Consider the following 26,430-nt stretch of genomic DNA (forward strand, 5'->3'; position numbering starts at 1 on the left):
GTTGCCAAGGGAAGCCAGGCTTCCCAAAATATTTGACCAATAAAACATATAAAATAATATCTCTTTTGTCTCTGTGTTTTCATAATCTCACGGGAGAAATCATCCAAGCCCATGTATCTGATGCTGTCTGGAACAAATGAGTATGACGTGTTGCCGCCATGGCATTTGATTGATTGATGCCAGCAAGCGTTTGGCCTCTCTTAATAAAAAAGTATAAAATAATTAGCCAATTAGCCAATCAGCGTTGAGCTGAGCTGAGCTAAACTGTGGGTTATCCTGGCACAGCAAAACACCCCCCCCCATGGGAGGCCCGTTTGGATTTGGCTTCACACCAATCAAGTCACATCCTAAGCAAAACATCACCATTGTCAGAAAAACATGGTAGGCTCACGGTAACTAGCTAGCTAACATAGCTGGTTCATTGTTGACCATGCGAGGAAGTTAGACTAGCAAGCACTTTAGCTAGGTAGCCTATATCAACAAAAATGAAAAGTGTACTACTGTATGACAGAGCCATAGACTGTTTTGCCAACATGAAAGAGAAGAGGATGACATTTGCATTCAACTATACAAGTAGGCTGAAGTCCAATTTGTATTTTTTTATTTTAACTTGTGCACACACACAGACACAAATCAGTACCATGGACAGCCATATGATTGTTTTTGTTATCTTTAAGTTTGTTTTCAGTGAATTAAACTAAGCATATATAGCCTTGTTGATTTGATGATGTTTAAATGTTGAAATTGAAATGGTCCTGGAACAGCGGAGGCAGTGCTCCTGTTGTCTTTGTGCTGACTTGCTGTAACTCAGTGGTTCTAAATCAGTAGTTGTTTAGTAAACTGTTGAAAACATTAACACGCTTGACCATGCTGCAGGTCATATAACTTTTTGTTACATGCAATATTTGCTCTGTGGACTTCACTGGACAGATGTTGCTCTCCGGATTTGTGACGAAACTAACATATGTGTATTTGAATTTATTCCGCCACTGTGTGACTGTTGTCACTTCCTTATTGTATATCACGGTGGCGTATGAACGAATAGCTTATAAAGCAAATAACGCAATTATCACAACATAGGTTGTAATATGGCTTTTGTACTGCCTTGGCATCCTCAGTGATACCGCTACTGAGTAGTTGCAAAGTACATAAAAATAAGTAAGTAGTTGCAAAGTTGCTAATTAGCTCAATCGCAAAAGCTGTCTGTGATAAGACTTGACCATATAACCTTTGGGTTGCTAGACTCACTCATCCACCACGACCAACCAACCACTCTCCTTTCGTTTTTGCTTTAAGTAACCTAGTATCTTATGTAAGCATACCAAACATACAGTATTATACTAATTTGATTGTCCCGTACTTACGTTTATTATGTTACGTCTAGTCCACGAGACCAGTCTGTCCATGGTGATGGTCTGCCGCACGCAGTGACAAGTTGAGTCCACTCAAAGATAGCCAGTCATGTAGCTTTAGTTTGTACTCGGTCTTCAAACACTTTCAGTGGCGAAGCGAACTACGGCATCGTGTCGTAATTATATAATTTTTTTATTTTTATGGATCACATTACGTGTTTTAAGCGGTCGTCGTTTTTGGCGCGCGTTCTTTTGACCTACCATTTTGGCAGAGCGCGCAACACTGAATGTGACACCTTGGATCGTTGACGGATTGGGGAAAATGCCTCGTCAAAGTTTGTCATCGTTAAGAATTCAAACTTTGCAATTAATATATTTAAGCTTTTGCAAAATTAATTTGGAATGAATGAAGAATGCATATCGTTTGGGAAATATTTTTGATTTTTCAAGCATATTTCATCTGCACATCAGGTAAGCCTTGAAGCCTGCGGTTATTAAATGGAATACATGAGATGAAGTGATGAACTTCAGGGCTTCAACAAACCCCAGAATATTGTGACTCATTTAAATGTATTTGTTTAAGGAAATACAGAATAGTCTTCTGTTGGTGATACGGTTCCTACTGTAAACCGTGCAATGTAAGGCACGGGTGTTGCAGCTGTCTACCAATAATTGTTTCAGTGTAGGTTTAAGCATGACAAGTCTTTAAAGATCACTAAAGCAAATATTTACTCCACTTGCGCGTGAGTTGGCAACACAATTACTGTAATCGTTGATTATCTAGCCGTTCTCTTGAATGTTAGTCATAATATTATATAATAGGCTATTTGTGTTTAGGATTATAATTTGTTTTGTCCCGCCCCTAATTTGGTACCAATGAGAGAACATTTTACAAAATCTCTTTGCGCCTGTCAAATTTGTAATGCTGAGATTAGATTCAACATTGGGCGTGTTCCACATACAGATGCTCTTTGCATGTTGCATGGATATTATTACCCACATCTTACATCATCGCAAACACATCGAATATCTTGTCTGCATCCTAGGAGGCCTCTGTCCCAAAATAAGCTATGACAGAGACTAATTTGTCAATAGATGGAACTTTTCAAGTATGTTTCATTTCTGTTCTTATTTACATCTGCCAGACAGCAATAAATGGTATCTTGTGTTCTTACTCTCATGACCGCTGACATGATGTTTAGTGGGAAGAACAGCTGACCGTGGGGCTTGACCCCAAGATCCAGCATTGCAGAGGTCAAGTGATCTACCACAAAACCCTGGGCCTGGGATAGAGGCAGTAGAAAACTCAGTAGAAACACTCATTTCAGCATTCTCTCCCTTTGAGACTTGTCCATTCGCACAGAGCCCATCTGCAAACCAGCACCCTAGAAACCTCCGGAATGATCCCTTTGCTGCCTGCCACCAATATAGCAAGAGACAGGAAAACTGACAGGGGGCACGATCCTCAAATCCTGTGTGGTGCAGAGGCAGGTGCTCTACCACCTGTACCACAACAACTTGGCCTCAGGGCAATTCATAGGATTTGGGATCTAAATTTGTTTGCCCTCCATTAAGTATGATATGTTATGAATGGAATAGCTGTTGTACAATATCATACGAATTGGAGGAAGTGTAGAATCACATGTCTTACCCGGCCGTACAATATCATACAAATTGGATGATGAAATGTATAATGCATCTCGGAGGACAAATGGCGCTGCAGGTAGGCTAGTGGTTAGAGCGTTTGGCCCGTCACCGAAAGGTTGCTGGATCTAATCCCTGAGCTGACAACATAAAAATCTGTTGTTCTGAACAAGGCAGTTAACCTACTGTTTCCCAGTATGCCGTCATTGTAAATAAGAATTTGTTCTTAACTGAATTGCCTAGTTTAAAGAAAATAAGTATTAGATGTCTTGCTCTGATTACAGGCTGCTTGTTCTTCTGTTAGCATTTGTGGTAAGGACAAATGTTAGGGGAATTTACGTTGCAGGTTAGTAGAATTAGGTTGAGGTTAGGGAAGGTGTTAGCTTAAATGCTACAGTTGTCCCCGATGCAACTCGAACACACAACCTTTGGTTGCTTTATTTGAATTATTTTCTTCAGATTTTTCAGGGGGTGCTGAGGGTACTTCAGCACCCCCTGAAAAATCTGAAAAAAATCATTCAAATAAAGCAACCAAAGGTTGTGTGTTCGAGTTGCGTCGGGGACAACTAATCAAAATGAAATCACATTTTATTGGTCACATACACATGGTTAGTAGATGTTATTGTGAGTGTAGCGAAATGCTTGTGCACCCTACTTCCCTTGGTTATGGACCAACCTCTTTTAATTTCTGTCTTATGTAACCAGACCATTATTCTATTTGTACCGTAACGCAACATATCCTATTAAATTGAGGTATCCACTTGATCATTCCAAACCCTACGTCTCTTTAATGTGGTCAGGCTGACCACAAAAGCCAGGGCCTCAATTCAGTTTTTATCCCTAATCTCTAGGTAATATTAGACTTAAGAACTGAAAGTTAACAAGTGAGTTGGTGATCATTTTCAGCGACATGATAGTTTCTGTGTTTTTTTGTTTTTTTCCTACTGCAGCACAGCTAATTTCACCAAAGATTCATGACGGTTGGTGGGCGTACAAAGATGCTGTCCAAGGGAGCTTTGTTCCAGGTAATTATTTTCGATGTTGAACAAACACTGACATCACATGAACTCAAAGCCTTGGTGTCCACATGGCCCACTATTAAATAAGGAGATGGTCCTATCAGTTTTCCACATTGGTTCAATGTCATTATTTTTTGTTGAAGTGATGTGGAAACAATGTTGATTCAACCAGCTTTTGTCCAGTGGGTTGTTTCGTAACAGAAAGCCAGACCAAACAGTCCTCTCTGTTTTGGGAAGGGAACATTTCTTGTTAACCAGGAGGGTTCGCTTGTTACTAACGTTCTTGCTCTTGGGCAGTGTTATTGACATGTTGCTGGCTTCTTCCTCCGCTCTCTGTCTCTGCAGCAGGAGCTTCAGGTTCACTACTGTTCTGACTGCAGGTCTTATGAAATGTTTATTACAGCCCTCTCTCCATCTTCCTCCCTCCCTTTGTTTCTTTACTCCATAATCAAGGGGAGCACAGACATACAAGTATACAGAAGAAGAATGGCAGCACATTGAATAAAATAGAGGTCTCAGACCTTTTCAACGAGGAAGGATGAATGACCAATATAACTGTGTCTGGTAACATTTCAATAATACAACGTTAAATATAATCATACATTCATACCATTTCTCATTTGGAAACGTTTGGAGAGCTCACAAACTGTGCAACACTTGTGATAAAGAACTTTTGGTTTATTTCATTGCATTTTATTTCATTGCACTTACCAGTTTACTGTTCATTTTCTTTTGAATGCTGACATTTTGAAGTCAGAACTTTGTATATATATTTGTAAATATCAGCGTCATCTTTGAAACCCCAGCGCTGTGTAAAAAACTCCAACGCTCATTTGCACCTCTACCTGCCTGCCTCCTGCTGAATATTTGTCCTTGTGACTGCTAGAAGGAGACAGGTTGCAGTTTCCACCCCAACCTGTCACTTCAAAAGCACTCAATGATCTCGGAGTCTCTGCATTTGAACTATATGTTTATTTTGGTACAGCGTGATAACCAGAATTCAATATAATTCCAATGCAAGAACACCCAAAAATGTAGCCCCCTCACCGATGTCAACTGCCCCCTTTAGTCACTTTGTCCTGGAGCCGTGCCTGCTCTGGAAGACAACATAATGATGTTTGTTTCCAACATTAGTGCTGTTTTCCTAAAGAAGTTAAATCAGCTTTGTGTTTTGTTTCCTTTGCTTAGTATCGCGATACTGGTATCATCCCACCCCAATTGTCTATGTGTGCCTTAAGGAAGGGTGCAAATTTGGATGAGCCAATGGGCTCATATAAGGATACGTGAAACCAGCAGAAACTGCTGCCTTGAGGGCCAGCACTGTCCTCAGCTGCTCCATGTGTAACTCTGTCATTGGATTACCTTAGTTTCAACCTCTCTTCTCCTCTCCTTTAGGGCAGCAGGGCTAGGAGGAGAAATGCCTATTTATTAGCTGTGACAGATAAGCACAGCAGGTGACACAGAAGCCTTTGGAAGTCTTTTGTAGAAGGTTGTGGGATGCTCCCTGACCTTTAACCTATGTCTCCTGCTAGTGTATCAGTGTGTGGACTCAGGGGGAGAGCCCTTTCAGCCTCTCGGCCTAGCTGCAGGGAAGCTTCCTGTCTATCACCACAGAGACCTTTACACAGGAGAGGAGACATCCACACACAGTCAACCGCAAATGACAGTGACTCTGTGTATGTGCCTGGTGTCATATGGGTGGAAGCCAAGTTGGTGGGATGTTTTTGCTATTGTACATTCATTCGCCTCAAGCCCTTTTTGATGAAAACGGGGAAACTCTACAGCTAGAATGTACATTTGGAGCCATCTAATTAAAGACTTTACTTTTTGAAATGGAAAGGAAATCGAATTGATCTAAACAGGCTCAAGAAGAGTGCAATTATGCCTTGGCCCATTAACTTTTTGATACAGATTTCAATTCAACTGAACCTTTTGTCAGAAACAAAGGCATCACCTTCCTTCTGTATATTCTTACAGGAGCATAACTCTGTATTATTATTTGTATGTGCTGCAGTCTTGGAAAGTAGGTCACCAAGTTAGTGATCACAGCCAGCTCTCTCTGTTCTCTCTTCTCTCTCTCTCTCTCTCTCTCTCTCTCTCTCTCTCTCTCTCTCTCTCTCTCTCTCTCTCTCTCTCTCTCTCTCTCTCTCTCTCTCACACACACACACAGACGCCCTTGCAAAGACTCTGAGGGGCAAAAAAAGAAGTGCGGAAGGAAGAAACAGAATCCCTCCCACGCAAAGGGTTACGAGGGAATTTAAATGGAATGGGAAGAGGCTAGAATAGAATTATGATTACTATGCGCTCAATAATCTTCTAATGGTATTAAAAGGCCATATTCACAGGACCCGCACTTTACATTTTCGCTCTCACTCAGAGCTATAATAATGTTAAGCCCCTCTTCCTCCTTTTCCCACCCACCGACTAATGTGATGAACATACATATGTTCTAGCATATTGCTGCTGTATTTCTACCTGCGGGTGTGGCGGCCTGGAGGATGAGCGGAAAGGTTTGTTATTGGAGCAACACGAGCTACACCATTGTCTTCAAAGCTAAAACATTATGCGAAGGTGCTAGATTATGGCTGACATTTAAGACTTTTAACAACCAAATCATCTATAGGCGAGCCAGCCAAGTAATTTACAGCTGTGATAAAGGAAGATGCTCAAAGGACAGGTCAGAAAAGCAGTGGCTTATTCCTCCTTGCCATGTCAAAGTAAGATTTGATTTGTTTGAGGGCTGAGCAAAATAACCTACAGCAGATGGTGTTAAATCCTCTATGATGATAAGAGGGTCTAGACCTAGGTATATTATCCTGTCAAACCAGAAGCTTGTCAGTAACCAGGTTTACATTCAACCTTTTGAATCGGAAGAGTTGAAAATGTCATGGAAACCCATCTAACGTGTATTTTTTTATCCAGTACATGGAAATTGAACCACAAAAGTTATTTTTTTCTGTGCATTATGTCATTACGCACAGACTTTTATCCTCAAACAAGTCCGTTACTTGATGGAAACATTTCTGGTAAGAAAATGTGTACGTTGTTTTTATGCAGATTTGAGAATATTCGCATGAAAATCTGTCACCAACTGGATGGAAACCTAGCTAGTTGTTGTACATTGTCAGGCTACCACGTTGGAATTGATATTGCTACCTGCCCACCAATACCCAAAACACCTGCCTGCCTTTTAAATAAATTGCTCCATGGAATTACCCCTTGGCTAACAGCACGCTTTTAAGCACTGTTTATTGAAGAACAAATCTCCCTTCATCATTACTCTCTGATTGTCTCGCACTGCATAGCCTATAGTTTTCATGAGTCTGTTGTCTGAGTGTGAAAAGGTCTACCGTGTCCTAGTATTTGGCAGACAATATTGCAGTTGCAACACAAAGTTATTTAAACTAATTGTAGTTCCATCTGTAGTTCTCCCACGTCCCAAGACATCTGCTCTCTGATGTTAACTGCATGATGGATCATCAGCTATTCCTCCACTTTAATTATATCCACAGGACCTTAGGAAGGCAATACACTGGAGTCGGGAGTGTCTGCACAGTCCAGCAGGTTCAATAGATTGCAAACTGTCCCAATTTTGTCTTCTTTGTTTACGCTGCTTGTAAAATTGGAAATGTAATCCCTACGATCTGAGGGGAGGATTTCCCTGGTCATTTTGATATAAAATCAGAGTGAATTTTGTGAATTGTGATTGCTGTGAGTTGGCCAGTCCTCAGTCCTAGTGGTCTCTCCAGACCCATTGACATTTATGTTCTCATTTTAGTTTGTTCTCTGTAACGTTATGTTTATATCCTGACTATTTTGCTCTGGAAAAAAACCCTCTAGACTTCAATTAGCTGCATATCCCAACACGTGTTGTGAAGTCTCCCTAGAGGTAGTTGTACTGTAGGGTCTGGTTTTCAGCTCTTGGCTGGGACGTACTGCATTGCACCTGCTGCATGCACCTGCTACCTGATCCAATAATATACCTGTACTGGAATAGAGATCATGAGCACTAGGCAGCATGGGTAAAGGGGGTGAGAGTTCACACGTGAGGGTTTAGACATACTTGTACTTTTCTAGCTGAGTTTTCTAATGGAAATTGTTGTCTTTCCTGCTCAGCCTCAGTAATGTCTAGGAGCACCTCTAAGCACCTTTCGCTGCTAAAACAATAATGTTAGTTTGAATCTGCCCTATGAAGCATCCTTAACAATGAATGCCTCATCCTTTCTTTAGATGTTTGTATCGCTCTTGCTCCACCAAACCAACAAGCAATGAAAGTGATTAACAATTTAATACAACAGTTAGAGTGCCATGAGTTGAGTGTAGTGCTATCTTATATTTCCTTTGAGCATGGTTCTCAGTTTGACATATCCTCTCTTCCCTCCGACTGTTGTGCTCACCAAATGTCACTGAGTGGGATTACAACACAGTTACGTCACTGTTTTAGGACACAAAGGCTTTTATATATGTCACATGACCTCATTTTTTGGCAAAAGTAACCATTGTTGCCAAAATACTGCCTTCGAAACTATCAACAACAGTGTACATTTTTCCCTGGATCAATTCTTAAAACAATGATAGTTTAGTTAAAAATGCCTAGGCTTAATTTTGTGATACTATTTTTTTTAACACTATATTGAACCCTCTACACGTGCAGCTACAACTGGTAAACAATTAGTTGACGTTCAGAAATTCCAACATCATTCCAGATCCTCATCTACTGTATTTCATTATCATGCATTAAGAGTAGTTTGGCCAAGATCAGCTTGTAATATAGGTCACTGATCAGCTTAGGGTGGCTAATTCATTGCTTATTTGCTAGTTTAAGCTGATTCACTAGCTGATTCTTTAGCTGAATCTTAATTCTGAAATTGACTCCTAGTCATGATTTCCTCTTATTGTAGAAATATCTATAGGGGTTGTGGCGCTGATCTGATAGTCCTTAACCACCATTGGGCTTTGCCCAGAAGGCATGCCCCTTGCCCATGAATTAAGCAATGAATAGTACTGGTTGAATAGTACTGGTTGTCCCAGGAGTCTCCGTCCAGCAGTCCAGAGTATCAGCCTCTAATCCCTGTGCTAAGGGAGAGAGTGTAAAAGTCCTGAACCCTCATCTGTTTCACAGCTGGGCGGCCTTCTCCACTCAAGCCGACCCACGTGATGTAATCACAGCTGGGCGGCCTTCTCCACTCAAGCCGACCCACGTGATGTAATCACAGCTGGGCGGCCTTCTCCACTCAAGCCGACCCACGTGATGTAATCACAGCTGGGCGGCCTTCTCCACTCAAGCCGACCCACGTGATGTAATCACAGCTGGGCGGCCTTCTCCACTCAAGCCGACCCACGTGATGTAATCACAGCTGGGCGGCCTTCTCCACTCAAGCCGACCCACGTGATGTAATCACAGCTGGGTGACGTCACGCGTGTCAGAAAGGGGTAGTGATGGCACTCTTGAGGCCTGCCACATCTGTCACAGCGGCCCTGCTCCTGTGCCACTGCCAGGCTCTGAGCCCTACTAAGAGGAGAGGATGGGTTCTCCCCAGTCCCTTCTGTCATGTGCAAGTAACGAGGGAGGGATAACTAAGATTATTTCAGCTGATCTTAAATCAGATTCTGGAAGCATTTAAACTGATTCTAATATAGAGGGATTCTATCTAAATCCATAGTAGTATCTACATACATACATACATACATAATCAACTTTGGCATTACTCACGTGCCCTTTTCTCAAAATAGCTTTTCCTAGTGCTGTACAATCATAATATGGAATGTTGTTCTGATGGCATACTCCATACTCTAACTGCTGCTGTTTCGGTTACAGTAAGGCAAGGACTTTAAAGGGATATCTTTACCTCGTTTCATTACTCAGCGTTTCCTCCTCAGTGGTTTCTGTCAAAGTTTTTATAGTCCAAGCGCTGTTTAAGAACTTACTCATCTCACACACAATATTAGACATCCACATGATAAAGGAAATGGAACTGTGCTTGTTGTCCACAGTACCATCCTTCTGGGGGCTGGTGAATTCCGCCTGGAACCTGTGTGCCATGGGAAAGAGGCAGTCGCCGGTCAACGTGGAGACTAGTCACATGATCTTTGACCCCTTCCTCACCCCTCTACGTCTCAACACAGGCGGACGCAGCAAGGTAAGGAGATTGTGGGAAGCCTGATCTTGAACTCACTGATGACTCTTGAGCTTGTAGATCTGAAGGGCATCAGGTCTAAAACTTCAGGAGACGTTGGTCATCTGAAGGCTATTATTGGATTCCAGTTGTGTGTGTTCATATTGTATTTATAATGTGTAATGAGGACTAGTATGCTCAGCCATCATCAAAACAAGGTGTTCTGTTTACAGAATAAACATTTATAGATTTATAGTATGAAGTAACGTCAGATTTCTACTCTGAATTCTTTAGACTACACAGACAGGGTCAATTTTTTAATGCCTCTAGCAACACCCCCGCTATCTAGCCCCATGGCTCTCCTTTAGTTGTACGTCATGCTCTGCTTTCACAGTTGCCTTCTGAATCTCTCCCATCCCGATCGCATCAAATGACCCATATAGCAGATAGTATTTATTGTAGGATTTCACTAACATTATCAAAGGGTGTTGACAGGATGCCCCAAGCTGCAAGCTGGGGACAAGGGGGCATGACCATCATTCACCACAGGGCATAAAGTCCACTAGGGAATAGGGGAAATTACTAATCATGTAAAATGAGAACGACAACAGAATTACACTCAGTACTGTAGTTCAAATTAGGACAAATGAACTATTACCGAGCCTATTTGATCCAATTACATTTTATTTATGTATCTTTTGGTTCTTTGCAGTGTTGTGTAAGAATGAAAATTGACTTACTGTAAGGTATGTATGTGGTGGCCATTTTTCAGAGGACAAAACCCTTTAATTAAGACAGTCCACCTCCCCCTCCCCAACATTTGATTCCCATGAATAGTACTCTCATTTAGTTTGAATCAGAAAACTACCACAAGGAGCCAGGGAGGATTGGCAAAGAACAGTACATGTAAGAGAGGGTTAAATTCTCTTTGTAAGTCTTGTTTTATGATTAATGCAAGTGTGCATCTGCTGAGCGAGAGCGCAGAGAGCTGGGCCATCTGTGCTGGCTTGTGTCTGTGGGAGGACTGTGGGAGAGGGGATACATGAAGTTAGCCAGGATGTTTTTACATTCGCCACAGCTCGTCTACTCGATATTCCCAGATATATGTCCATCAACAGATGGACATGTTTACTCTCCCAGTTAACTGCCTCTTTTCCTGCAGCTATTTATTGAAATGCATACACTATTTTAGTTAAAAATATTGTCATGTGCCATTAACACACTACCATACAGCACCACACACAAACAAACTCAGCTCACACACAAATAGAACACATGTTATTCCTGATTAACATTGAGCTTGGATTTACAGCTTGATGAAAGGCGGTTGCTTGAAAAAGGTGTAAATTAATTTCCATCTTGTTATTAAGCACTTGGGATGTTAGACCTTGTGGAGGAGTCTCACTTTACCACAGAAAACGTCAGGTGGAGACGGATGCTCAGGTGGAGGGGATGCTGAGATTCCGAGGAACCTGTTTTGTAAAGATATTTAACTGTTAGAGAAAGTGTGAAATAGACTTGCTGTGGTCAAAGATCAAACGATAAGATGCAGTCGCTGCACTCCAAAAACTGCACTTTTACGGAAGTGTATTTGTTCACTTCACTTGAATGTTAGGGAAATATTTTCAACTTGTATGCTCAGGCAGAGACTGAATAGCAATTTGCATTTTTAGATACTTGATTAAGACAATTAATCCGAAGAAGCGATTTAGTGTGGCAATCTTTGTCATGAAAAAAAGACAACATGAAACTGTGGTGATAAGCCTTTGCTTGATAAATGGTTCTGTTCACAGCATCTTTGAATCGACTTCAACGTGTTGACATTTAGTAATAATTTGGATGCTGCGACAGTCAATAGCAGGACATTAGTCATTTCCTATCTCACTTGCTCCCATGATGTCCACAAAGCCATACTCACTCACACACTGTCACCAAATTCACTCATGAAGACGTAGTTTCTCATTAAATTACCCTAGTAAAGCTCAAACAGTTGCTCATAGAAAACATTTAGTAGGCAACAAGTTGGCATTTTGCAAAGCACGCATGAGGAAAACTGTCAGTCGGGAAATGTCGGTCCTTTGAAAATATTGGTGCAATTATACAGCATAACCTATTTCATGTCACGTAATCCAGGGCTAGAATATCCTTATTTTTTTGTTTATCCAGAAAACAGCCGGCTATTAACATGAGACAAGTTTGAGTTAAGATAAAAGTGACCTTAGTTCCTTTCGAAGGTTGAAGGACTTCAATGTCCTCAGTCTGTCACAGCTTCAATTATGTTCAAATCCCAGCCTTTCAATCCTCAAGGAAGGGAGGGGGTACAAAGTGGCTTAGGAGTGACAAAAGGATAGGTAAGGTGGGTGAGGTGAGTGTTGGGTCAAATAACAGGACGATTCATCATTCTGACAGGCTGCACATGGAGTGTCACCACTTAAAGACATGCTCCTTTGGTGACTCATTCCTTCATTGCGGTGCCTTTTGGACCTTTTTGTATTCTACCAGTTTGACTTCCAAGAAAAACATATTGGTCAAGCTTTTTTGGTGCATTTTCCAACCTGTTAGATGCAGGGTGGAAATTTGGAGCCTAAATTACCCATAGCTCTGTGAGTGAGCATTTAAATGTGCAATAAAGTATATCATATCGTAATGGTGAACACTTGAACAGGATTAAAACAAATTATAATAATTACAATAATCATGGAAGAAGGTTATTGAGAGAGAATTTAACTAGGATTATAAAATAATGAACAAATATTTAAAAAATATACAAAGGTACTGAGAATCCTTTTAACAAAGATGTTTAGGGGTTGTCTGAGGTCCACACAACTTTCAGACACCATGAAAAGGGAATTTAGAAAACACACTTTATTGGCAGCGATGTTTTAGCATATGTTGTATTTCATGTTGCAAAATGATGGTTAACCAGCCAAAAGGGGAGCTACCGGTGCGCTTCTCGTGCATGATTTTGTGAGGATTTCTGTGTACCTGTTTCACGTGTTGTAAACTTACTGTGTTGGCGGAGCGAGTAACATGCCTTCCGTTATTTTATGGCTTATATTTCTCCTGGAAGTTGATGACTAACACCCGGGGACACGGCAAAAACGCCTACATCCACACTAAAAAAGTGTTCAAATGGCATTTCCTTTCAATATCCAAATGTTTGTGTTTTTAAGGTAAAGGATACCTGACCTTATATTTCAAGTATTTTAGAATCCACATTTTAAACTAAATAGGAAGTGATTTTTCCTGGGGACAGAAAATGCACCGCATAGTAGGAATTATTTTTTAAACCTACATCTTTGGGCTGGATGTGTCAATATGTAGTTCATAAACCCATAATCTATGAGAAGAATTACCGTCTTACCTTAATTATCCACAAAATCCATAGTTAAAAGCAACTGTTTTTCTGGAAGATGTGTTTCACCATTTTCCCTACATTTGCCCCCTAAGCAATTTGAGTTCAACCAATGAGCTTCAGCCCCTCGCCATATGAGTGACAGCTAGCAAGATGCACTTGATGCCACACAGCAGAGCTAGAGCAAGAGCAATGACGTAGTGCACGTATCTGCAGTACACCATTTCCGGAGTCCTCTTTTGCCTCGTGAGTGCTACTTTCAGAACTACTGGCTAAACAGTATACAAAAGTACTGAGACTCCCTTTAACAAAAATGTTCAGGGGTTGTCTGAGGTCCACACAACATTCAGACACCATGAAAAGGGAATTTAGAAAACACACTTTATTGGCGGAGATGTTTTAGCATATGTTGTCTTTCATGTTGCAAAATGATGGTTAACCAGCCAAAAGGGGAGCTACCGGTGCGCTTCTCGTGCACGATTTTGTGAGGATTTCTGTGTACCTGTTTTGAATATTGTAACATTACTGTGTTGGCGGAACAAATAACATGCCTTCTGTTGCTTTACCACCCCAACTGCATTGAACTGCCAGGAACAGGCATTGTTTCTGTCAACGTGTGTTTACTGGAGATTCTCTCTGCTGCTCATGTTTAGCCCTAGACAAAATTCTCTCCATTATACAACTATTGTGGATCGGAAAAATCCCAACTTTGAAACAGAGCCAGTAGACGTGCCTCGTTGCATAGAATGACTTCCCCCACAGAGCTCACTTCAGAGTGTAAAGGCCACAGTTAGAGGGCAGCAGGTAGCCTAGCGGTTAAGAGTGTTGGGCCAGTAACCGAAAGGTCACTGGTTAGAATCCCCGAGCCGATTAGGTGAAAAATCTGTTGCTGTGCCCTTGAGCAAGGCACTTACCTCTAATTGCTCCTGTAAGTTGCTCTGGATAAGAGCATCTGCTAAATGGTGTAAATGTAAAATGTGTATTTTTCAGGCAGAGACAGTAGAGGGCCTCCAGGGAACTGAGAGAAAACTGATGGGGGGATTTAATAATCTAATCAAAGCTAGTCTAACTTCTCTTCTCAAAACATGGTGGAAAACCAAAACTCCCTCCTGTTCTCACTGTTTTGAGGGCAGTCACTGCAATTTACTTTTCATTGATATAATAATGGGAGATTCTTGCGTTCTGCGTTCTACAGTGCCTTCAGAAAGTATTCAAACCCCTTGAACATATGGAGAATGGTACTCAGTAATGTGTTGTGTTAGATTTACCCCAAACATAACACTTTGTATTCAGGACAAAAAATTGCTTTGCGGTATTATTTTAGTGCCTTGTTGCAAACAGGATGCATGTTTTTGGAATATTTTTATTCTGTACAGGCTTCCTTCTTTTCACTCTGTTAATTAGGTTAGTATTGTAGATTAACCTCTCTAGGGTATGTGGTAGCGTCCCACCTGGCCAACATCCAGTGAGAATGCAGAGCGCTGAATTCAAATACAGAAATACTCATTATAATAATTCAGGAAAGATACAACTATTTTACATAGGTTTAAAGATTAACTTCTTGTGAATCAAACCACAGTGTCAGATTTTGTAAATGCTTTACGGCGAAAGCATACCTTACGATTATTTGAGAACATAGCCCAGCAGACAAATCATTACAAACAGTACCCAGCCAAGTAGAAGAGTTACACAATTCAGAAATAGAGATAAAATGAATCACTTACCTTTGATGATCTTCATATGGTTGCACTCAGAAGACATTCATGTATTCAATAAATGTTCCTTTTGTTCGATAAAGTCTCTTTATATCCAAAAACCTCAGTTTTGTTTGCGTGTTTTCTTCAGTAATCCACGCAGTCACAACAGGCAGACAAAAAATCCAAATAGTATCCGTAAAGTTCGTAGAAACATTTCAAATGATGTTCATGATCAATCCTCAGATTGTTTTTAGCCTAAATAATCGATAATATTTCAACCGGACAATAATGTCGTCAATATAAAAGGTAAACAAGAAAGGCACTCTCTCGGTCTCGCGCATGAAAAAGCTCTGTGACGCGGCAGGGTCCACTCATTCAGACTGCTCTTACTCCCTCATTTTTCAGAATACAAGCCTGAAACTATTTCTAAAGATTGTTGACATCTAGTGGAAGGCATAGGAACTGCAATTTGAGTTCTAAGTCATTGGATACTGTAATGGCATTGAATAGAAAACTACAACAACAAAAACATTCCTACTTCCTGAATGGATTGTTCTCAGGTTTTCGCCTGCCAAATCAATTCTGTTATACTCACAGATGCTATTTTAACAGTTTTGGAAACTTTAGAGTGTTTTCTATCCAAATCTACCAATTATATGCATATCCTATCTTCTGGGCCTGCGTAGAAGGCAGTTTAATTTGGGCACGCTTTTTATCCAAAATTCCAAATGCTGCCCCCTACCCTAGAGAAGATAACTACAATATTGTGGATCCATCCTTAGTTTTCTCTTATCACAGCGATTAAACTCTGTAACTGTTTTAAAGTCACCATTGGCCTCATGGTGAAATCCCTGAGCAGTTTCCTTCCTCTCCGGCAACTGAGTTAGGAAGGACTCTTGCATCATTGTAGTGACTGGGTAGATTGATACACCATCCAAAGTGTAATTAATTACTTCAGCATGCTCAATGGGGTATTCAATGTCTGCTTTTTTATTTATTTTTTACCCATTTACCAATAGGCACCCTTCTTCCTTGACAAAAAAAGGACAATTAAATCCATTTGAATCCCACTTAGTAACACAACAAAATGTGGAATGTCAAGGGGTGTGAATACTTTCCTGAGCCTGAGGGACAGTCCACTGTACAGCAGAGGGGAATAGTTTAACCTAACCTGATGCAAAACAAATGTCAAATTAAAATCAAATGTCCCCAAAATGTAAGCCCTCAATATTTGTACTCAATTCACTGAAGCAGAACAGCAATTAGTCCCAAGCCTTTTTAACTCAATGAAGCGTGGGGGCATTTTTGCTCATGGTAAGCAGCTTTTATGCTCTGTTTGGGAATGCTTAAAGTGGACAGCAAAATCGGTAAATCCCTCAACAGGAGTGTTGTGTCAGCTCCTCCTCTAGCATGACTTTATGTCCAAATACATACATCAAGGTAGCTATAGCATTGTGTGCGTTGTCATAATCAATGATCATTGTGAATCTGAATAGAATTAAGGCTCATCTGCAGAATTTCTGCCTGTTAGGTAGACATAGTCTGTGTTGTCAATGAGACAGCACAGAATGGAGAACATTTGAAAGATGCTACTCTTAATAAATTGAAGTTATGTTAAGAGATTTTATTTGGTTTGATTGAGTGACCACGTGACCATACCCGGCCAGTATAAAAGCACTGATTTAGAGTATAGTCGGTTGCTACACAAGATGAATACAGTAACTGAAAAACTTTAAACATCTGCTGCTATAAAAAAAAAATCATTACCCTGTGAAAAAATGTAATTTAACCTAAAAACTGTCTGCAACTATTTAAATATATATATATATATATATATATATATATATATATATATATATATATATATATATATATATATATATATATATATATATATATATTACAGTACTAGTCAAAAATGTGGACACACTTACTCATTCAAGGTACTCATTCTGTACCTTAAATGCACTGTTAAGTGGGTACTCTAAATGTTCTTATTATATCTTTGTCTATCAGATTTGAATGCAACACTGTTATCAGAAGGATTTTGAAGGCTGTTTGGTGAACCGCAGGTGGATTTCGTGAAAACATATTTTTATGACAAAGCAAGCCAGCTACATTATCACATCCCAAAGGGCCTCATCACATTTGTTTGCTTACTAGCCAGTAGAGATTATATCATCCCCAAAACAGAACCTACAACTCCGAACCCATATTGCCGTCTTCTTATGCACAAAGTATTGGCCCCAGTACCAGCTCTGTGCCAGCTCAGTGCCAGCTCTGTGCCAGCTCAGTGCCTGCTGAGTGCTTCTTTTGCCTAGTAATTAGAATAGGTGTCAGTGGAAGATTTGGTATAATACATAACACTGTTGAGGAATTGAATTCATTTTCAGCTCTCACCATTTTGCTCATTTGATTACATGCATTATGCACTAAGAGGGAGTAGACCGGGCCCCTGTCTAAAGGGCTATAAAAAAAAACATGTCAAGTGAAATATATTGCTTTTCTTACTTCATTTAACCATCGGCAGTATTTGTTGTATATATTTTTCAGTATTCCTTTGTCTCTGAATAAATTAACTAAGTGGATCACTCTATGATGAATGACTCCATCAAGATCTACACGGGCATAACACTGAACTCCCTCCATTCACTTTTTCTCCTTACCTCCCTCTAATTTCATTATAAGTCTTGATGTTATCCTAGTTTTATATGAAAGAATGGAACAAAGTTTTGAAGGTCTTCCTTTACCTGTTGGGCATTTCAATGTGTCACTTCAAACAACGTGAAAGTTTGTTTCTCAGTTTATTATTAATTTCACCTGCTTCCTTAATGATGATTTGGAAGATGATTTTCATTTTTTTCATCCACTTTTTAAAAACCTCATTTTCTGCAGGCCAACAGCCAATCCCAAAGGATTATTCTGTGATTATGAAGAATGAAGAATAATGAAGAATATTCTAATTTTACATTGCAGTAATGGGAAAGTGCAATTTCTTTATCTACCCATAATGGAAATTATAAAGAATTACACTGAACAAAAAGAGATACTGTGGTGAGACCGTTCATCCACCGCCATCACCTCATATTTCAGCATGATAATACACAGCTCCATGTTGCAAGGATCTGTACACAATTCCTGGAAGCTGAAAATGTCCCAGTTCTTCCATGGCCTGCATACTCACCAGACATATCACCCATTGAGCATGTTTGGGATGCTCTGGATTGACGTGTACAACAGCGTGTTCCAGTTCCCGCCAATATCCAGCGAATTCACAGAGTCATTGAAGAGGAGTGGGACAACATTTCACATGCCACAATCAACAGCCTGATCAACTCTTATGCGAAGGAGATGTGTCGTTCATGAGGCAAATGGTGGTCACACCAAATACTGACTGGTTTTCTGATCCACAACCCTACCCATTTTTAAGGTACCTGTGACCAACAGATGCATATCTGTATTTGCAGTCATGTGAAATCCATAGATTAGGGCCTAATTATTTTTTATATATATTTAAATTGACTGATTTTCCTTATATGAACTGTAACTCAGTAAAATCTTAGAAATTGTTGCATGTTGCGTTTCTATTTTTGTTCAGTGTATTAAATGAGTCATCTCCATTTCCTCTTCTGTAGAGGTCTCTCAGGTGAGAAACTTGCCCCCTTCTCTTTTACCACACATCCACCACACCTCACTTGACTCCTCTCTGTGCAGATGGGAGGCACCATGTACAACACAGGGCGCCACGTGTCGCTGCGGCCAGACAAGGCTCACCTGGTGAACATCTCCGGTGGGCCTCTGGGTTACAGTCACCGGCTGGAGGAGATCCGCCTGCACTTCGGCAGCGAGGACGGCCAGGGCTCGGAGCACCTGCTCAATGGACAGTCCTTCCCTGCAGAGGTGAGAGGGAACGAGCCAATGAGCCGAGAGGGATTATCTTTATCTTTGTTGTGTCTATAAACAATCCAATCCACTGAAAGTTGCTTTCATTAGACTAAGAGCTCAATTCAATCAAACTTGCATTACAGTTAAGGCTTCACTGCTTTACACAGCCCTACCAAGGCTGGTTTGTGTGGAAGATTTCCTCAAACAATGGATAATGATAAAATATGCTGGACTACCTCTATCACTCAGTCCACTAATCACATGTACAGGGCCTTTGAAGGGTGGGGTAGGAGAGCATCAGTAATCTGCACCCTAACAATGTAATTGAAGGCTGGATCGACAAGTGGCAGTGGGTTTTTAGTGGCAGTGGGTTTTTAGTGGCAGTGGGTTTTTAGTGGCAGTGGGTTTTTAGTGGCAGTGGGTTTTTAGTGGCAGTGGGTTTTTTCAGTGGAGGGCGATATTATAATGACAAAGTAAAAGCAGTAAACTTATCGGGTTCCAAACTGAGTTTGTCTGTCTCGATTTAAATTAGATTTGGCAAACACTTTCCAGTCACTATTTTTAAGTGAGGAAGATATGTTGCCAAAAGTAAGCGGCTGCCCAGATAATTAGAGCTGAATCCCGTTCTAAATTGGAACTCTACTGAGCAGACAAGTGTGAAAGTAAAACATTCCTGGATTTCTTGAGTTTATCTTCGAGTGAGGGTTGGATGGATAAGATTAGTTTAATCTGACATAATGCTTTCATGTGCAAGACAAATTCACATTTCTATCTCACATGGTCTAACACCAGGAAAGGAAGGACTCACTGTTTGTTTTGTCTTTATCTCGCCTCACTTACAGGTGCAACTTATACACTACAACCAGGAACTCTATGCCAACTACAGTGAGGCAGCCAAGAGCCCCAATGGCGTAGCTATTGTGTCCATATTTATAAAGGTCAGTTTGTGCTTGATGCAGACAATCTCCTTCTCTGTGGTGTTCTATTGTAGTGACAGTGGTCTTTATATTCAGAATCCCATGGGACTGTGCTGCGGATGCTGAATATTTTATGTTCCTTTACATCTCATCCCTCTCAGATATCCGAGTCTCCAAATGTATTCCTGAATCGCATGCTGAACAGAGACACCATCACGAGAATAACATACAAACGTAAGCACCCTCAGGCATTTAAGATTTGTGGGTTTATGCACACACGTTGTCAAATCTACAGTAGTCACAGATAGAATAGTAGTCAGTTCCATTTTTGGATCCGTTGTAAAAAATTATATCTAGAAACAGAATTAATTTGGCTAATTGGAAGGTTGCCAGAAATGGACTTAATCAGAGATTGAGTGAAATTAATTCCAACTTCTGAATTAATCAGCTACATTGCCAATGTGATCCTCCTGGTTCAATAGATAAGATGTGTAACAATAGAAACCGCCCCCAACCCTGAGAGATGCTTGAGTCATCTCCTGTTTCTAGCCGACAGAAATAACTCTGTGGCACTTTCAGAATGTCGAAACTTGGCAATCCTTTAAAGACAACAATTATGTAACATTGCTATAGTTAGTATTAACAGCTTCTACCCAAACTATATTTTCTTTCAGTTTTATGCTCTTCATTAAGTCTGGTTAATTTAATTTTCAGTCCTTTTTCATTAATTAAATTAAACAAATTACATTAAATACATCACTATTCATCCTTTTATTTGTATCCCATTACTATAATAATTGGATGTAAAACTGTATTACAAGTCCCAGCTGACTGGGGAGGTACTATCATTCGTCAAAACAGATGCAGACACCCAACCTTGACCTCTTATCCAACTACAGGCCCATCTCCAACCTCTTCCAATCAAAAATATTGGAAAAAGGGATTGCAAACCAGCTTCAATCCCATCCGTCTTCCAATTAACTGAACAAGTTTTTCCAGTGAGGTTTCCTGTCCTTGCACAGCACCGAAACAGCTATGGTGAAAGTTACCAATAACCTACTGATGCCTGCAGAATCTGGATTACCTAGCCTCCCCACTTCTCTTAGATCTCAGTGCTCTTTTGACATTGCTGACCCCAACATCCTCCTGTGGCATCACAGAGAGCACACTGCAGTCTCTGGAACTGCTCTGAACTGGTTCTCCTCTTACCTCTCCAATAGGAAGTAATACATCCCGATTGGAGAGTCCAGACCGGTGGAGTCTACGGTCACATGCGGTGTCCCACAGGGGTCCGTTTTGCGTCCTATTCTGTTCCTAATCTACATGCTCCCTCTCAGCCAAATCCTCAGAATCTGTAACATCAACTTCAACTGCTGCGCTGACGATACCCAAGTATATATTTACATCAATCCGGACACCATCTCAGGCCTAGCAAAACTTGGCATGGATGAAAGAGAACTTCCTCCAGCTGAACAGCAGCAAGACTGAGGCTATGCTTATTGGGACACACAAGCAGGTCACCAGTGCTGGAAACATCTGCCCTACTAGTGACGGTCAAGTCATCCATCTGTCCTCTGTCATCTCTAACCTGGAAGTTAAGTTTGATCTCTGTCCTTTGATGCCCATATAAAACATATCTGCAAAACATAATCTTTCCAAGAAACATTGCCCAGCCAGATGCAGAGAAACCCGTCCACACCTTCATCTTCTCCCAGATCGACTATGGCAATGCTCTGTTCGGGGGCCTTTCAACCAAATCACTTCAGAGGCTACAACTTCCCCAGAAGATTCCTGCCAGGACCAAGAAGTCAGCCCACATCACCCCCCATCCTTGCTGAACTCCACTGGGTACCGGTCAACTATAAGATTGACTTTAAAATCCTCCTCCTAGTGTTTAAAGCCTCGAATGGATTTGAGTCCCATCTACATCAACGATATCATTTATATCAATGAGCCAGCTCGCACTCTCCACTCCAGCAACTCACCACTGCTTCAAGTACCCAAGACACGTCTCCTTACTATGGGGGACCGAGCCTTCTGCTCCTTTGCCCCTCGCCTATGGAATACTCTCCCTGACCTTTTGAGAGCCGCTCCATCAATCAGAGCTTTTAAAACGGGTCTTTAAACACATTTGTACAGACTGTCTTTCTTATAGACCTAATCTGGAAAGTCCTTTTAGCAACTACCCTACTATTGCTATTTCCTGCCTTGATTTTTATTGTAATTATTTATTTTATTATCATTACTTTTTGCCTCAGCTTTGCGATAAACACTGTAATGAAAAGCGCTATACAAATGAAATGTGTTATTATTATTCTGTAATACAGTGTAGAAAGTGTTGAGGATGGTACAGTATGAATCTGATTACCTCTGTTTTGGTCCACCTCCAGATGACGCATTCTTACTCATGGGGCTCAACATAGCAGATCTATATCCAGACACTACACGTTTTATAACATACGAGGGCTCCATGACTATCCCGCCCTGCTTCGAGACAGCCACCTGGATCCTCATGAACAAACCTGTGTACGTCACGCAGATGCAGGTAACTCACCCTCGATCATGGACTCAATAATAACAGTAACTCATGTTAGCCAGAAGTTACTTGATAATTGGCCGTATTTGAGACTGTAGATTCTTTACCATAAACCTTATCTGTCCAACTTTCTCTCACGCCGTCTCTGTAGATGCATTCTCTGCGACTGCTAAGTCAGAATGAGCCATATAAGATATTCCTCAGTATGAGTGACAACACGCGGCCCGCCCAGCCTCTCCTGCAGCGCTGTATCCGCACCAACATCAACTTCAGCAAGCAGGGCCGGGACTGCCCCAACAACCGTGCCCTGAGGCCCCAGTATCGAGGTGTGTCTGAACGCATGTGTTTAGGATCTTTATTCAATCAACACGGTTACTTGAGACTTTCCGGTAAAATTCGGGTATTGGTAAAAACAGACTGTGGGAAAAAGGTTTGTCATTGTAATATAAACTGCACATACTGTATTCTGAAACCGGTTTGTGTTTTTAGAAATTCAATATTTACACTCAGTGACCAGTTTATTAGGTACACCACCCCATTCACAAAAAATGGTTCGCTCCTACAGACAGTGCCATCGAGGTATTCAGTTGATGTTCGATTAAACATTAGAATTGTGACCTAAGCGATGGTATGATCGTCGGTACCAGGTGCGTCGGTACCAGTATCTCAGAAACATCCGGCCTCCTGGGCTTTTCACACATGATAGTGTCTAGGGTTTACTGAGAATGGTGCGGAAAACAAAAAACATCCAATCAGCTGCAGTCCTGTGGGCGAAAATAGCTTGTTGATGAGAGGTCGAAGGATAATGGCAAGAATCAGGCTGGCCACAAATAAGTAAATAATGTTGCAGTACAACAGTCGTGTGCAGAAAGGCATTGCAGCAGGCAACCACACCGGGTTCCACTCCTATCAGTTTAAAACAAGAAGAAATGGCTCCAGTGGGAACGCGATCACCAACACTGGACAATTGAGGAGTGGTAAAACATTGCCTGGTCCAACAAATCCCAGTTCCTGTTGTGTCATGCTGATGGCAGAGTCAGGCTTTGGCGTAAGCAGCATGAGTCCATGGCCCCATCCTGCCTGGTGTCAACGATACAGATTGGTGGCGGTGGTGTATGGGGTATGGTGTGGGGAAGGTTTTCCTGGCACACATTAGGTCCCTTGATACCAATTGAGTGACGTTTACATGCCATGAGGAATTCAGGCTGTTCTGGAGGCAAAGGGGGGTCCGACCCGGTACCACATGGGTGTACCTAATAAACTATGTTTTCTCAGTCTTCTATAGTTCTGAGATGTCTATAGAGAAATGCCTCGTCCTTCAAAATGAACAGTTTCTTTGTAGGTTCTATGTCTCAAGCATTGCCTTTGTGTTTCCAGTTCAAGCAGTTCATGCTAACCTCCACATCTCTTTGTTCTCTTTCCAGTAAACCAGTGGCTTTTGAAGTAGGAAAAAGATGAACATGCTGTGCAATACAACAGGATGAAAACGAAATATTGGATCCTTATTCTCAAGACTTTATTTGAATGTGGAAATACTACATTATCAGAAGAGAGGCTGTTTTTTGAGTATGTTTGAGATTGCAAAGTAAGACAAGGAAAGATTGAAAAGTGTAACTTTTAAGGCTGCACAAATGTAATTCTTTTATAGAGCTTATGGAAATGGGCTGTATGGAAATTCAGCAGGCTCCGCCATTTTACTGACCTCTGCAGTGGAGACAAAGAGGACCTCTTTTATGACATCATCACCAACATCAGATTCACTTGAGCACCCAAAGATCCCAAAGGACCAACACTTCTTGAAATGAGCTAACTGTAATCACAGATACAACCATACCGTGTTTTGATACCAACAGCATTCCATCAGATCTAACAACAAGCTAAGAATCTGAATATGATAAGAGGGTGCTTCTAGTGATGAAAGCTTCTACATAACCATGTCACAAGCGAAAGGTGTACTGAATAAATGTCACAAATGCAGAAACATTTCCTGACCATGTGACCTAATCAGGAAAAACTCTGGACCCCAGAAAACACCAGGGCATGAGATGTTCCTGTTCAGGCCACATAGTCAGGAAACACTCCTAGCCATAGACTTGGTAGATCCAGTATTTTATACTGTATTTACTAAACTTTTCTAGCCATTTTGGGCCATTTGCCTTTTCTCTGTTTAATTGTTTACAATTCCATTCACTCTGTTTATTTAAATGATAGCAGCCCAATTAACATGTTTCAGAGAATTATCTAAGATAAAATAACACTTTACATAAGGCCTATATAGTATATGCTGTTTAAGAATTGTATATTGTCTAGCACTGAATAGAGCATGGGACGTGATTTGTCTGCAAATTCTTTAAGCAGTCACAAGGCATTCCTTATCAATTATTTATCCTCATTTTCGATTCAGAGCTGTGTATGGCGTTACAGGCAATGTGGGTTTGTGTGTGTGTGTGCGCGCATGTGTACATGACTGTATGTGTGTGTGTGTGTGCATTCTCTACTGGGAATTGTATTTCTCATTAAATAGGGTAAATCTCCTCGTTTTGTGGCAACGAAACAAATACAACAACAGGTCTAGTGTGAAATGCTTACTAACAATCTCTTTCCCACCGATGCAGAGTAAAACAAGAAGATAAAAACACAAGAGAAATAACACACAAGAATGAAGCTAAATACAGGAAGTACCAATATACCATATCAATGTGCAGGGGTACGAGGTAGTTGAGGTAAGTATATACAGTGCCTTCAGAAAATATTCACACCCCTTGACAAAGTAGGATTTATATGAATTGAATTGTATTTTTTGGGGAAACGATCTAAACAAAATAGTCTTATATCAAAATGGAAGAAAAAAAATTGTTTTTTATTTTTAATTCAATGGAAAATAAAACACAAAGTATTCAACCCCTTGAGTCAATACATGTTAGAATCACCTTTGCCAGCGATTACAGCTGTGAGTCTTTCTGGGTAAGTCTCTAAGAGATTTGCACACCTGGATTGTACAATATTTGCCCTTTATTCTTTTTACAATTCTTCAAGCTCTGGTTATTGGTCTTTGCTAGACAGCCATTTTCAAGTCTTGCCATAGATTATTTTGCCAATTTAAGTCAACTTTAACTAGGACACTCAGGAACATTCAATGTTGTCTTGGTAAGCAACTCCAGTGTATAATTGGCCTAGTGTTTAGGTTATTGTACGGCTAAAAGGTGAATTTGTCTCCCAGTGTCTGTTGGAAAGCTTAGCTCTATTCCGTTTATTTTCATTTTAAAAACTCCTTAGTCCTTGCCAATGACAGCCATACCTTCAACATGATGCAGCCAACTTCATGCTTGAAAATACGGAGATTGTTCGTCAGTGATGCTTTGTATTCAGGACAAAAAGTTAATTTATTTGCCACATTTTCTTTGCACTATTACTTTAGTGCCTTATTGCAAACAGGATGCATGTTTTGGAATATGTGTATTCTGTACAGGCTTCCTTCTTTTCACTCTGTAATTTAGGGTAGCATTGAGAAGTAACTACAATATTGTTGATACATCCTCAGTTTTCTCCTATCACAGCCATTAAACTCTGTTTTAAAATCCCCATTGGCCTCATGGTGAATTCCCTGAGCGGTTTCCTTCCTCTCCGGAAACTGAGTTGGGAAGGACGCCAGTATCTTTGTAGTGACTGGGTGTATTAATATACTATCAAAACTGTAATTAATAACTTCACCATGCTCAAAGGGATATTCAATGTCTGCTTTTTTTTCTTCCCCCATTTACCAATAGGTGCCCTTCTTTGTGAATTATTGGAAAACCTACATGATCTTTTGTGGTTGAATCTGTGCTTGAAATTCACTGCTTGACTGGGGGATGCAGATAATTGTATGTGTGGGTTACAGAGATGAAGTAGTCATTTAAAAATCATGTT

The 26,430-nt window shown here is 40.7% G+C and overlaps 1 protein-coding gene across 1 annotated transcript; it reads left to right on the forward strand.

Moving 5' to 3' along the window:
• The first annotated feature begins 1,413 nt into the window (after positions 1 to 1,413).
• On the forward strand, positions 1,414 to 25,480 carry LOC124016058 (carbonic anhydrase-related protein 10-like). The gene is made up of 9 exons (XM_046331580.1): positions 1,414 to 1,823; positions 3,947 to 4,021; positions 10,010 to 10,155; positions 18,898 to 19,083; positions 19,911 to 20,006; positions 20,147 to 20,219; positions 22,376 to 22,530; positions 22,673 to 22,847; positions 23,946 to 25,480. The coding sequence occupies exons 1-9, from the start codon at positions 1,766 to 1,768 to the stop codon at positions 23,966 to 23,968; spliced, it is 987 nt and encodes a 328-aa protein (XP_046187536.1). The 5' UTR covers positions 1,414 to 1,765; the 3' UTR covers positions 23,969 to 25,480.
• Positions 25,481 to 26,430: the final 950 nt, after the last annotated feature.

The sequence above is a fragment of the Oncorhynchus gorbuscha genome, linkage group LG26, assembly GCF_021184085.1.
Source record: "Oncorhynchus gorbuscha isolate QuinsamMale2020 ecotype Even-year linkage group LG26, OgorEven_v1.0, whole genome shotgun sequence".
NCBI classification, from domain to species: domain Eukaryota; kingdom Metazoa; phylum Chordata; class Actinopteri; order Salmoniformes; family Salmonidae; genus Oncorhynchus; species Oncorhynchus gorbuscha.